The 12,556-nt window shown below is 53.4% G+C and overlaps 1 protein-coding gene across 6 annotated transcripts in view; it reads right to left on the reverse strand.

Moving 5' to 3' along the window:
- Positions 1–74: 74 nt before the first annotated feature.
- The window catches only part of brf2 (BRF2 general transcription factor IIIB subunit), a 76,355-nt gene continuing 63,873 nt past the window's right edge, over positions 75–12,556 (reverse strand). For 2 of the 6 annotated variants that reach the window (XM_078206581.1, XM_078206584.1), the window contains exons 2-5: positions 11,420–11,588; positions 8,450–8,509; positions 5,563–5,884; positions 81–2,624 (exon numbers count right to left, since the gene is read on the reverse strand). In XM_078206581.1, the coding sequence (XP_078062707.1) occupies positions 1,877–2,624; positions 5,563–5,884; positions 8,450–8,509; positions 11,420–11,573 (1,284 nt within the window). In that variant the 5' untranslated portion in view covers positions 11,574–11,588 and the 3' untranslated portion in view covers positions 81–1,876. Of the gene's footprint in view, positions 2,625–5,562; positions 5,885–8,449; positions 8,510–11,419; positions 11,589–11,733; positions 11,955–12,064; positions 12,330–12,556 lie in introns of those variants that run through there. The other 4 variants (XM_078206580.1, XM_078206579.1, XM_078206582.1 and 1 more) reach the window with 4 other exon arrangements.

Genomic DNA, 12,556 nt, shown 5'->3' on the forward strand with positions numbered 1-12,556 from the left:
CCTGTCGTGGGGCGAGGGGGGGGGGGGGGGGGGGGAGCACTGAGGCAGGACAGAGGGTGACAATGATCAAACATCATGAAAACAGATTGTTTTTTTATTTAAATGCTTCACAGTCCCACTGGGCGTTGAATAAATAAGACCCAATGCAGAGAACAGACTCTAATCAGCCTCGAATTCCTGTCGGTCAGTCTGGAGGCGCGTGGCAGTTACTGTCGACTCCACTGAGTCCTGGAGTAAGGCTGATCGATCAGAGAAATAGAAGTGTAGGAGAACGCAGGCTCTGCTCTCCTGAAAATGAGACTGAGACACGTGGTCATGGGCAGCAGTGTCACTGCTTCAGAATCCAAGGCCTTTATTAACAGGCTTCTGCACATCATTATAATCATACCTTTCATTGCACAAAGATACCAACAGCATTCTCTCGGACAAAACGCTTTACATAATTAACACTCAGATTGGTCAGGCAAGTGGAATTCAAGTATAGATCAGCCATGACTGGGGGGCGGGGGTGCAGGCTGGAGGGACTGAATGGCCTCCTCCTCAGGCAACATGGCAGCTCAGTCAATGTGTTTGATCTCAGTCACAGTAGCCTGGGTATATCTGCTCTCCACATCCTGTGTATGGGAGAGAGGTTGGTAAGGAGGACATGGGCTCCTGATCATAATCCAGTAACGCTACGTGGGAGCAGCTTTGAGAACGTTTAGTGTGCATAAAGTCAACTGACCCTCGGCGCTTGGTGTTACGCGGCGAGGTTCCCTCGGCGCTTGGTGTTACGCGGCGAGGTTCCCTCGGCGCTTGGTGTTACGCGGCGAGGTTCCCTCGGCGCTTGGTGTTACGCGGCGAGGTTCCCTCGGCGCTTGGTGTTACGCGGCGAGGTTCCCTCGGCGCTTGGTGTTACGCGGCGAGGTTCCCTCGGCGCTTGGTGTTACGCGGCGAGGTTCCCTCGGCGCTTGGTGTTACGCGGCGAGGTTCCCTCGGCGCTTGGTGTTACGCGGCGAGGTTCCCTCGGCGCTTGGTGTTACGCGGCGAGGTTCCCTCGGCGCTTGGTGTTACGCGGCGAGGTTCCCTCGGCGCTTGGTGTTACGCGGCGAGGTTCCCTCGGCGCTTGGTGTTACGCGGCGAGGTTCCCTCGGCGCTTGGTGTTACGCGGCGAGGTTCCCTCGGCGCTTGGTGTTACGCGGCGAGGTTCCCTCGGCGCTTGGTGTTACGCGGCGAGGTTCCCTCGGCGCTTGGTGTTACGCGGCGAGGTTCCCTCGGCGCTTGGTGTTACGCGGCGAGGTTCCCTCGGCGCTTGGTGTTACGCGGCGAGGTTCCCTCGGCGCTTGGTGTTACGCGGCGAGGTTCCCTCGGCGCTTGGTGTTACGCGGCGAGGCTCCCTCGGCGCTTGGTGTTACGCGGCGAGGCTCCCTCGGCGCTTGGTGTGACGCGGCGAGGTTCCCTCGGCGCTTGGTGTGACGCGGCGAGGTTCCCTCGGCGCTTGGTGTGACGCGGCGAGGTTCCCTCGGCGCTTGGTGTTAGGCGGCGAGGTTCCCTCGGTGCTTGGTGTTACGCGGCGAGGTTCCCTCGGTGCTTGGTGTTACGCGGCGAGGTTCCCTCGGTGCTTGGTGTTACGTGGCGAGGTTCCCTCGGTGCTATACGGTGAGATATTCTCAGCACTTGGTATTACACGGCAAGGTACCCTTGGCGTTACATGGTGAAGTACCCTCAGTGCTTGGTGTTACACGGTGAGGTACCCTCGCGATCCTTTCGAGACAGGAACATCTACAAAGGGAAGCCAGAAGCAGGCACCTACCCCAGCCCTCCTCCCTTCCCCCAGCAGGACAGTGGATCCCTACAGTAAGCAGCATTGAGTAAGCGATAGTCCCCAGGGAACCATTCACAGAACAGCACGTGCTTCCCGGAAGGCTGCCACCTCCTCGGGCGTCCTCAGGTACTGCTCGATTTCACTGTCCGATATCTCCTCCTCTCCTGTGATCGGCTTGCTGCCTCGGCTGCCCTCTGCTTCCGGGCAGGCTTTCCTCCTCTTGCTTTGCGTGAGGCACGGAGGGAGGAAGATCGGCGCTGCGTGTTTGTGCCTCGGCCTGTCCCCGTTTGGGCTCGGCTGGTTCTGAAGAGGGGGCCCGGTCTCCCCACTTGCCTCGCCCTCCGCCTCCCTGTCCGTTTCTGTCCTGGTTCCTTCGCTGGGGTCAGTCTGCCCGCTGGCGTTCTCTGCCCAGGCGAGGCTTAGCGTCTGTCGGAGTAATAGGGCCCGATGGCGGAGAATGTCATTGGTGTACTTCACCACAGTCTTGGCATCGATCCGCTGAGATGACAGCCACGCTAGCTGCGATGCCAGCCTGATTAGAATGCCAACCATCTCCTTGACCCGCTGTGAGGCGGGCGGGGGCTGCCTGACCCCCGCCAGCTTGCAGAACCTCCCCAGGCTGCACTTCAGACGGTGCCCGGGCTGCAGAGACTGCCAGGCCAGGTAAGCGGCCGCCGTGATGATGGGCACAGGGTGTCTCCCAGTCACCAGCCACGTCTCACTGGCCAGCTCCACAAGCTGCAGGGCACGGTTCACCAGCTTGTCTTTATCCTCCAAAAACACGGCCGGGACTGAGGCAGAATTCTGGAACAAACTGAACCTGCGAAGAGGGGGCAGGGAGGGGAAGAAAATCAGAGTGGCAGTGGGCACTGGAGATCCCGACACCCCTCACTGTCTCACACACAGCAGCAAGCTGCTCACTGACGCTCAGTTTGGGTTCCACCAACGCCATTGGGCCCCGATCTCATCACACCCTTGGCCCAAACGTGGACAAGATCTGAATTCCAGAGATGCGATGGGAATGGCTATTCTTGATGTCAAGACAGCATTTGACAGGGTGGCATCAAGGAGCCTGAGCAGAATTAAGATGTGGAGATGCCGGCGTTGGACAGTAAGAAGTCTCACAACACCAGGTTAAAGTCCAACAGGTTTATTTGGAATCATGAGTTATCAGAGCGCCGCTCCTTCTCACATCAGCACTCACCTGATGAAGGGGCGGCTCTCCGAAAGCTCGTGATTCCAAATAAACCTGTTGGACTTTAACCTGGCGTTGAGAGACTTCTTACTGTAGCAAAACTAAACGCGCTGGGAATCAGGGAGAATGCGCTAGGGGTGGGGGGGGGGAGAGGGGGGACGCGCTGGGCTAGCCGAGCCAGTGGGGGGGGGGGGGGGGGGGGTGGTTGGGTGCACCGCGTTGGGCTAGCCGAGCCGAAGGGGAGGGGGGACATAGCGGGGGCAACGCGCTGCGCTGGCCGAGCCAGAGGGGGGGTGGGGTGGGAAACGCACTGCGCTGGCCGAGCCGGGGGTGGCAACACGCTGTGCTGGCCGAGCCAGTGCGGCGGCGGCGGGGGGGGGAGAATGCGCTGTGCTGGCCGAGCCGGGGGAGGGGGTGGCAATACGCTGTGCTGGCCGAGCCAGTGCGAGGGGGGGGGGGGAGAATGCGCTGTGCTGGCCGAGCCGGGGGAGGGGGTGGCAACACGCTGTGCTGGCTGAGCCAGTGCGAGGGGGGGGCAACGCACTGCGCTGGCCGGACTCATACCCAACACAAAAGAAGGTGGTTGTGGTTGGAGGTCAATCAGCTCAGCTCCAGGACATCACTGCAGGAGTTCCTCAGGGCCTCGGTCCTAGGCCCAACCTCCTTCAGCTGCTTCATCAATAACCTTCCATCAATGGTCAGAAGTGGGGATGTTCGCTACTGATTGCACCATGTTCAGCACCATTTGCGAATCCTCAGACACCAGGTCCATACAGAGCAAGACCCGGACAGTAATCATGCTCGGGCTGATGAGTGACAAGTAACGTCCATGCCACACAAATGCCATCTCCAACAAGAAAGGATCTAACCATCACCCCTTGTCATTCAATGGCATCGCTGAATCACCCCCACTATCAACATCCTGAGGGTTACCATTGACCAGAAACTGAACTGGACCCAGGCATATACATTAATTTGCTACAATAGCAGGTCAAAGGCTGGGAATCCTGCAGCGAGTAACTGACTTCCTGACCTTTCAAAGCCTGTCCACCAGTCAGGAGTGTGATGGAATACTCCCCACTTGCCTGGATGGGTGCGGCTCCAACATCACTCAAGAAGCTCGACATCATCCAGGACAAAGCAGCCCCGCTTGATTGGCACCCCATCCACAAACACTCACTCCCTCCACCACCGACGCTCAGTAGCAGCAGTGTGTACCATCTACAAGATGCACTGCAGCAACTTGCCAAGGTTCCTTAGATAGCACCTTCCAAACCCACGACCTCTCCCATCTAGAAGGACAAGGGCAGCAGACACATGGGGAACGCCACCACCTGCAAGTTCCCCTCCGAGCCACTCGCCAACCCGACTTGGAAAGATATCGGCCGTTCCTTCACTGTCGCTGGGTCAAAATCCGGGAACTCCCTCCCTGACAGCACTGTGGGTGTACCTACACCACAGGGACTGCAGTTGTTCAAGAGGATGACTGGCCACCAGTGACCCAGGTCAAAGGCCAGTGGGCGACAGCAAGGGGGTCAGCATAGAAGGGCGAGTAGCTAGTTCTCATTCGGACACCATCTGACCTATGCCATGTTTGCAGCGCCTGCTGATAGGAGTTGCTTTAAATGGCGGTTTAATTTGAGTTTTGTGAATGTAGCTTAGAGACAACACCGCCTTTTCCCCAGTATTCCACATATTACTGAAGCTAACCTGAATGTGGTCAGGGTGCATGCAAGAAGCAGGGACCACACTGCTCACAAACATTGGTGCTAGCGATTCGGACAGAATACCCAGGAGGGGGTGGGCAATGCCAGGGGCCCTGAGAGCTTGCAACACCTGCCTCCTCAGCTGTGGGGGGCTCAGAGCCCATTTCATCTGAATGCCAATTGGTTTAAGGTTTATTGATTAGCGTCACAAGTAGGCTGACATTAACACAGTAAGAAGTCTCACAACACCAGATTCAAGTCCAACAGGCTTATTTGGTATCACGAGCTTTCGGAGCGCCGCTCCTTCATCAGATGAGTGTGAGGTGATTTATTTGTTACCACTCACCTGATGAAGGAGCGGCGCTCCGAAAGCTCGTGATTCCAAATAAACCTGTTGGACTTTTAAGCTGGTGTTGTGAGACTTCTTACTGTGCCCACCCCAGTCCAATGCCGGCATCTCCACATCATGGCTACATTGACACTGCAATGAAGTTACTGTGAAAATCCCCTAGTTGCCACACTCTGGTGCCTGTTCGGGTTACACTGAGGGAGAATTTAGCACCGAACCAGCACATCTTTGGGACTGTGGGAGGAAACCGGAGCACCCGGAGGAAACCCACGCAGACACGGGGGAGAACGTGCAGACTCCGCACAGACAGTGACCCAAGCCGGGAATTGAACCCGGGTCCCTGGCGCTGTGAGGCAGCAGCGCTAATTACCGTGCCACCCATGTGGCGATCCCTTTTGAGTGTGAAGCTGCTTTAGTTAACCTCCCTGGAAGCAGTGAAGCTGTTTAAAGGAGGAAGACGGGAGTTGTGCACTGGGAGGTCAGTGAGAATAAGCGGGGATGTACTGACCCATCACAGTGAGTTTTCACCAGGTCCTGGAGGCTCAGAGTGGGGATATCCAGGGTGAGCTCTTTCACCAGCTGCTGGTAGACTGCTGAGAACAGACCAGGCTCCACATGGAGGAGCGAGCAGACGGTGCTCATGGTCAGCGGCCAGTTGTGCTGGCGGCAGGAGACGTGAACACAGCAGCCCACCAAGGCTTCCTTCTTCTCCAGAGTGACGTGTAGGAAGCTCTGATGCTCATAGGCCCTCAGGTAGAGTTCGCTGGCCGTGTCCTCCACGACTGGACGCACCCGGAGAATCCGGCAGAGGTCGTGGACCCGCTTCTGACCTGAGCGAGGGATGGGAGCGATGCGAGAGAGAGAGAGACAGAGAGACAAGCGGAGTCACTGAGAGGAGAGGATCACGATAGGGACATGGCTGCGGGCAACAAGATACTAAAAACAGTAGTAGAACAAATGATATCAGCTTGCATTCAAGGCAATAGTGGGGGAATGCAGCCCTGCCGCAGGGTCGGCAGAGTGCAGCACTGTCAGAGGGTCAGTACTGAGGGAGTGCTGCACTGTCAGAGGGTCAGTACTGAGGGAGTGCTGCACTGTCAGAGGGTCAGTACTGAGGGAGTGCAGCACTGTCAGAGGGTCAGTACTGAGGGAGTGCTGCACTGTCAGAGGGTCAGTACTGAGGGAGTGCTGCACTGTCAGAGGGTCAGTACTGAGGGAGTGCCGCACTGTCAGAGGGTCAGAACTGAAGGAGTGCCGCACTGTCAGAGGGTCAGTACTGAGGGAGTGCTGCACTGTCAGAGGGTCAGCACTGAGGGAGCGCCGCACTGTCAGAGGGTCAGTACTGAGGGAGTGCCGCACTGTCAGAGGGTCAGAACTGAGGGAGTGCCGCACTGTCAGAGGGTCAGTACTGAGGGAGTGCTGCACTGTCAGAGGGTCAGCACTGAGGGAGCGCCGCACTGTCAGAGGGTCAGTACTGAGGGAGTGCCGCACTGTCAGAGGGTCAGTACTGAGGGAGTGCCGCACTGTCAGAGGGTCAGTACTGAGGGAGTGCCGCACTGTCAGAGGGTCAGCGCTGAGGGAGTGCCGCACTGTCAGAGGGTCAGCGCTGAGGGAGTGCTGCACTGTCAGAGGGTCAGTGCTGAGGGAGTGCCGCACTGTCAGAGGGTCAGCACTGAGGGAGCGCCGCACTGAAGGAAATCAGTATTAGTCGGGAAATGGTTTTGGGGAAATTGATGGGATTGAAGGCCAATAAATCTCCTGGGCCTGATACTCTACATCGCAGAGTACTTAAGGAAGTAGCCCTGGAAATAGTGGATGCATTGGTGGTCATCTTCCAAGATTTTAGACTCTGAAACAGTTCCTGCAGATTGGAGGGTGGCAAATGTAAGCCCAACGTTTAAAATGGGAGGTAGAGAGAAAACGGAATTATAAACCAGTCAGCCTGACGTTGGTAGTGGGGAAAATTCTAGAGTCCATTATAAAAGATTTAAGGGCAGAGCACTTGGAAAACAGTGGCAGAATTTACAAAAGGGAAATCATGCTTGACAAATCAACTGGAGTTCTTGGGGGGGGGTGTAACTAGTAGAGTTGATGAGGGGAGCCAGTGGATGTGAGTGATTTGGACTTTCAGAAGACTTTCGACAAATGTCCCACGTAAGGGGATTTACATGTAAAATTAAAGCGCATGGAATTGGGGTTATTGTATTGAGATGGATACAAAACTGGTTGGCAGACAGGAAACAAAATGCAGAATCTTCCGGCCGCACTTGCCTCAAGGCCAGAAAATCTCACCCGAAGTCAACACGATCCATGTCCCGCCTGCTACGATTCCCATGGCGGGCAGGTCGAGAAGATCCCGCTCAAACAGTAGGATTAAACTGGTCTTTTTCCAAGCGGCAGCCAATGACTTGTGGGGTACCGCCCTACTTGCCTGAGGGCAATTGAGAGTCAACCACATTGCTGTGGCTCTGGACCAAGTAAGGACACAGATTTCCTCCGCTAAAGGACATGAGTGAACCAGATGGGTTTTTCCGACAAATCGACAATGGTTTCATGGCCAATAGCAGTTTCTTAATTCCAGATATTTTTTTTTACTGAATTCAAATTCCACCAGCTGCCATGGTGGGATTCGAACCCGGGTCCCCCAGAATATTAGCTGAGTTTCTGGATTAATAGTCGAGTGATAATACCACAAGGCCTCGCTATGTTGGCCTTCATAGCGAGAAGTTTCGAGTACAGGAGCAGGAATGTCTTGCTGCAATCGTACAGGGCCTTGGTGAGGCCACACCTGGAACAATGTGTGCAGTTTTGGTTTCTTTATCTGAGGAAGGATGTTCTTGCTATAGAGGGAGCGCAGCGAAGGTTTACCAGGCTGATTCCTGGGTGGGACTGACGTACGAGGAGAGATTGAGTTAGTTAGGATTATATTCGCTGCAATTTAGAATGGCGGGGGGGGAATCTGATATAAACCTATGAAAATTTAACAGGACTATACAGGGTAGATGCAGAAAGAATGTTCCCAACGGTGGGGGTGTCCAGAACCAGGGGTCATAGTCTAAGGATACAGGGTAAACCATTTAGAACTGAGATGAGGAGAAATTTCTTCACCCAGAAGTGGTGAATCTGTGGAACTCTCTACCACAGAAAGTAGTTGAGGCCAAAACATTGCATGTTTTCAAGAAGAAGTCAGATATAGCTCTGGGGCTACAGAGATCTTAGGATATGGGGGGAAAGCAGGAACAGATGACGGAGTTGGACGATCAGCCATGATCATAATGAATGGCGGAGCAGGCTCGAAGGGCGGAATGGCCTCCTCCTGCTTCTAGTTTCTATCATTGACCCGAATGTCAACTCTGCTTCCAGCATTTCCTGCCTTCATTATTCAAGTATCTTACCTTGGATCTGATTGCGACAAGGCTTCTTCACCTCTGCTGCGCTCTCGCTGTATCTCACCACTGTGGAAAGGGATTGAAAGAGATTTACCAACAGTACAGTTTAAAATTGAGACAGGTTGCGCTACTTAAGTTGTGTGTAGTGTCTGCTGTACAGGCACAGCACTCAAAACAACCACATGTACCCCACCTCCCTCCACCCCGCAATATCCATTTGGATTTTGCAATCCTGCCCGAGAGAGGAGACAAAAAGCCATCTCTCGTGCTCCCTACCTGTGCCTATCTTCTGCCTCATTCATAGAACCGCAACAGCACGGAAGGCCATTCATATTGTGTGCAGTTTTGGTCTCCTTTTCTGAGGAAGGATGTTCTTCCTCTCGAGGGAGCGCAGCGAAGGTTTACCAGGCTGATTCCAGGGATGGCGGGACTGATGTATGAGGAGAGATTGACTCGGTTAGGATCGTTTTCACTGGAGTTCCGACGAATGAGGGGGAATCTCATAGAGACTTATAAAATTCTAACGGGACTAGACAGGGTAGATGCAGGGAGGATGTTCCCGATAGTGGGGGAGTCCAGAACCAGGGGTCACAGTCTGAGGATTCGGGGTAGACCATTTAGGACGGAGGTGAGGAGACATTTCTTCACCCAAAGAGTGGTGAGCCTGTGGAATTCATTACCACAGGAAGTAGTTGATGCCAAAACATTGAATGTATTCAAGAGGCGGCTGGATATAGCACTTGGGGCGAATGGGATCAAAGGTTATGGGGAGGAAGCAGGATTAGGCGATTGAGTTGGACGATCAGCCATGATCGTGATGAATGGCGGAGCAGGCTCGAAGGGCCGAATGGCCTCCTCTTATCTTCTCTGTTACCCATTCTGTCTGTGCTGGCTCTCCTCAGGAGCAATTCACATACTGCCACTCCCCCAGCCTTCCTCCTTTCCAGATGTTTAGAAAATAGAGCAGAATTTGCGGCACAGATTGTGGCCACTCTGACATTGTGCCAGCTGAAAAACTAACCCCCACAGGCCTAATCCCATTTTCCAGCACTTGGTTTTTTTGATTTGATTTATTATTGTCACATGTATTAACATACAGTGAAAAGTATTGTTTCTTGCGCGCTATACAAAGCATACCGTTCATAGAGAAGGAAACGAGAGAATGCAGAATGTAGTGTTACAGTCATAGCTAGGGTGTAGAGAAAGATCAGCTTAATGCGAGGTAGGTCCATTCAAAAGTCTGACAGCGGCAGGGAAGAAGCTGTTCTTGAGTCGGTTGGTACATGTCCTCAGACTTTTGTATCTTTTTCCCCCGAAGGAAGAAGGTGGAAGAGAGAATGTCCGGGGTGCGTGGGGTCCTTAATTATGCTGGCTGCTTTGCCAAGGCAGCGGGAAGTGTAGACAGAGTCAATGGATGGGAGGCTGGTTTGTGTGATGGATTGGGCCACATTCACGACCGTTTGTAGTTCCTTGCCGTCTTGGTCAGAGCAGGAGCCATACCAAGCGGTGATACAACCAGAAAGAATGCTTTCTATGGTGCATCTGTAAATGTTGGACAGAGTCGTAGATGACATGCCAGATTTCCTTAGTCTTCTGAGAAAATAGAGGCGTTGGTGGGCTTTCTTAACTATAGTGTCAGCATGGCGGGGGGGGGGGGACCAGGACAGGTTGTTGGTGATCTGGTCACCTAAAAACGTGAAGTTGAAGTTGTAGTTTATTTATTAGTGTCACAAGTAGGCTTACATTAACACTACATAAAATTACTGTGAAAATCCCCTGGTCGCCACACTCCGGCGCCTGTTCGGGTACACTGAGGGAGAATTTAGCATGGCCAATGCATCGAACCAGCATGTCTTCCAAACGGAGGAAACCGGGGCACCCGGAGGAAACCCACATAGACACGGGGAGAACGTGCAAACTCTGCATAGACAGTGATCCAAGCCAGGAATGGAACCCGGGTCCCTGGCGCTGTGAGGCAGCCGTGCTAACCACTGTGCCACCCAGTGGGTGGCAAAACAGTTAGAGAAAGAAAATAGGAAGAAACTTTTCCCCTTAGCAGAGGAGTCAATAACCAGATTTAAAGTTAAGGGCAGGAGGTTTAAAGGAGATGCAAGGAAAAACTTTTTAACCCAAAAGGGTGGTGGGAATCTGGAACTCACTGCCTGAAAGGGAACTCTCACAACATTTAAGAAGTTTTTAAACGGGCACTTGAAACGCCACCACAACATACAAGGATACAGACCAAGAGCTGGAAAATGGGGTCAAAATAGATAGGTATTTGATGGCCAGCACGGACGTAATGGGCCAAAGGGCCTCTTCCTGTGCAGTAAAACTCTAAATGCACACAAAACCTTGTAAATGAATGGTGGTCTGAACAGATCCTGTATATCTTAAAATGCAACTACACGATGGACCAGTACCAGTCATTTCCCAAGTCTTACCGGTTTCACGTCAGGAGGTTAGCTCAAGATGGAGGCAAGAGATACCTTCCATGGTGAGTAACCAGGAGCAGAAAGAAACAGGAGCAAATCTTCCACATCCCAGCTAAGTTCAGGGGCACTGACATGAGATGTGATAATGACAAGATGCCAGCGCACACCCAGTTCTGGGACACGTTCTACTTTTATGCATTAAGTTTATTTATTAGTGTCACAAGTGGGTTTACATTAATGCAATGAAGTTACTGTGCAAATCCCCTCGTCGCCACACTCCGGCACCTGTTCGGGTTACACGGAAGGAGAATTTAGCACCTAATCAGTACGTCTTTCGGACTGTGGGAGGAAGCTGGAGCACCCAGCGGAGACACGGGGAGACTCCGCACAGACGGTGATCCCAAGCCGGGAATCGAACCTGGTCCCCTGGCACTGTGAGGCAGCGGTGCTAACCACTGTGCCACCCCGTCGAAGCCAGAGGAAATACCACAGTAATTTCGGAGAAGGGTCACTCCAAAGAGAAATGAGGGTTTTTTTCCTGTACCTTGGGAGAAAGATTCCTCGGAGCGTGTGGTTGTGAGGAGTCCCTCAGTCAGTAGGAAGCCACAGTCAGTGCACACCAGGTGGTTCTGGCTGTAATGGGAATCCTCTTCCACCTGAGAGGAGCCACATTCTGGACACCTGTACTGTCCAGACATCTTCCAGACTCCTGTCTGTACCAAAAAAAAACAAGAGCAACTGAGAGAGAGAAAACACACTCTGCAATCATAAAAAATATATAAATAGAAAAATATTTCATTCTATATCTCATTTCCCCAGCCTCCTGTACACACACACACAGGGAATTTGAACACTTGCATTTCTATGGCGCCTGTCAGAGCTCTGCCTCTGCACCAGCAACGTGCAACTGACCCTGCTGCACAAAGGCGCCATTTATAGGCGAGGATAATGATTTTAAAATCTATAAATAATGTAGTTGGACTTCATGGAGTTGAGTATGATTGGAATGGACGCAAAGGGAAGAAGAGCCCGGGCCCACACACCTTGGTGGCTTTGCCTTCCCCTCTGACAAAGATGGCGGCAGCGTCGCCCTGCACTAACATGGCGGCCACCCATTTGCCCCGCACAACAATGGCGGGCATACATTGTCCCGCACAACAATGGCGGGCATACATTGTCCCGCACATACATTGCCCCGCACAAAGATGGCGACAGTCAATTTTCTTCTTCCTCCCCGCCGCCCCCCACCACAGCATAAAGTTGGCGGCGATACCATTTACGTATCGTAAACGTTACGGCCGCCCGTTTGCCCGGCACAAAGATGCCATTGGGTGCGTCTCCCCATGCAAACGTGACGGTGGCTGTCCAGTGATCTCGTACAAAAATGGCAGCAGCGCCTCCACCTCCTCATAAAACATTTACCTCTCACAAAGATGGCGGTCAATCCCTTCTCCCCGTTTCTCTGCCCCTTACAAAGATGGCGGCGGCACAATTTCCACCCCCCGCCCCCGCAAAGATGGCGACGGCTGTCCGTTTCCCCCCTCACAAAGATGGAGGTCACCTGTCTCCCCCACCATAGTTGACAGTTCCTCTGCCCCTCACAAAGATGGAGGACACCTGTCTCCACCCCACCATAGTTGACAGTTACTCTGCCCCTCACAAAGATGGTTGCGAAATGGAG

Source organism: Mustelus asterias, unplaced genomic scaffold (genome assembly GCF_964213995.1).
Source record: "Mustelus asterias unplaced genomic scaffold, sMusAst1.hap1.1 HAP1_SCAFFOLD_1637, whole genome shotgun sequence".
Lineage (NCBI taxonomy): Eukaryota > Metazoa > Chordata > Chondrichthyes > Carcharhiniformes > Triakidae > Mustelus > Mustelus asterias.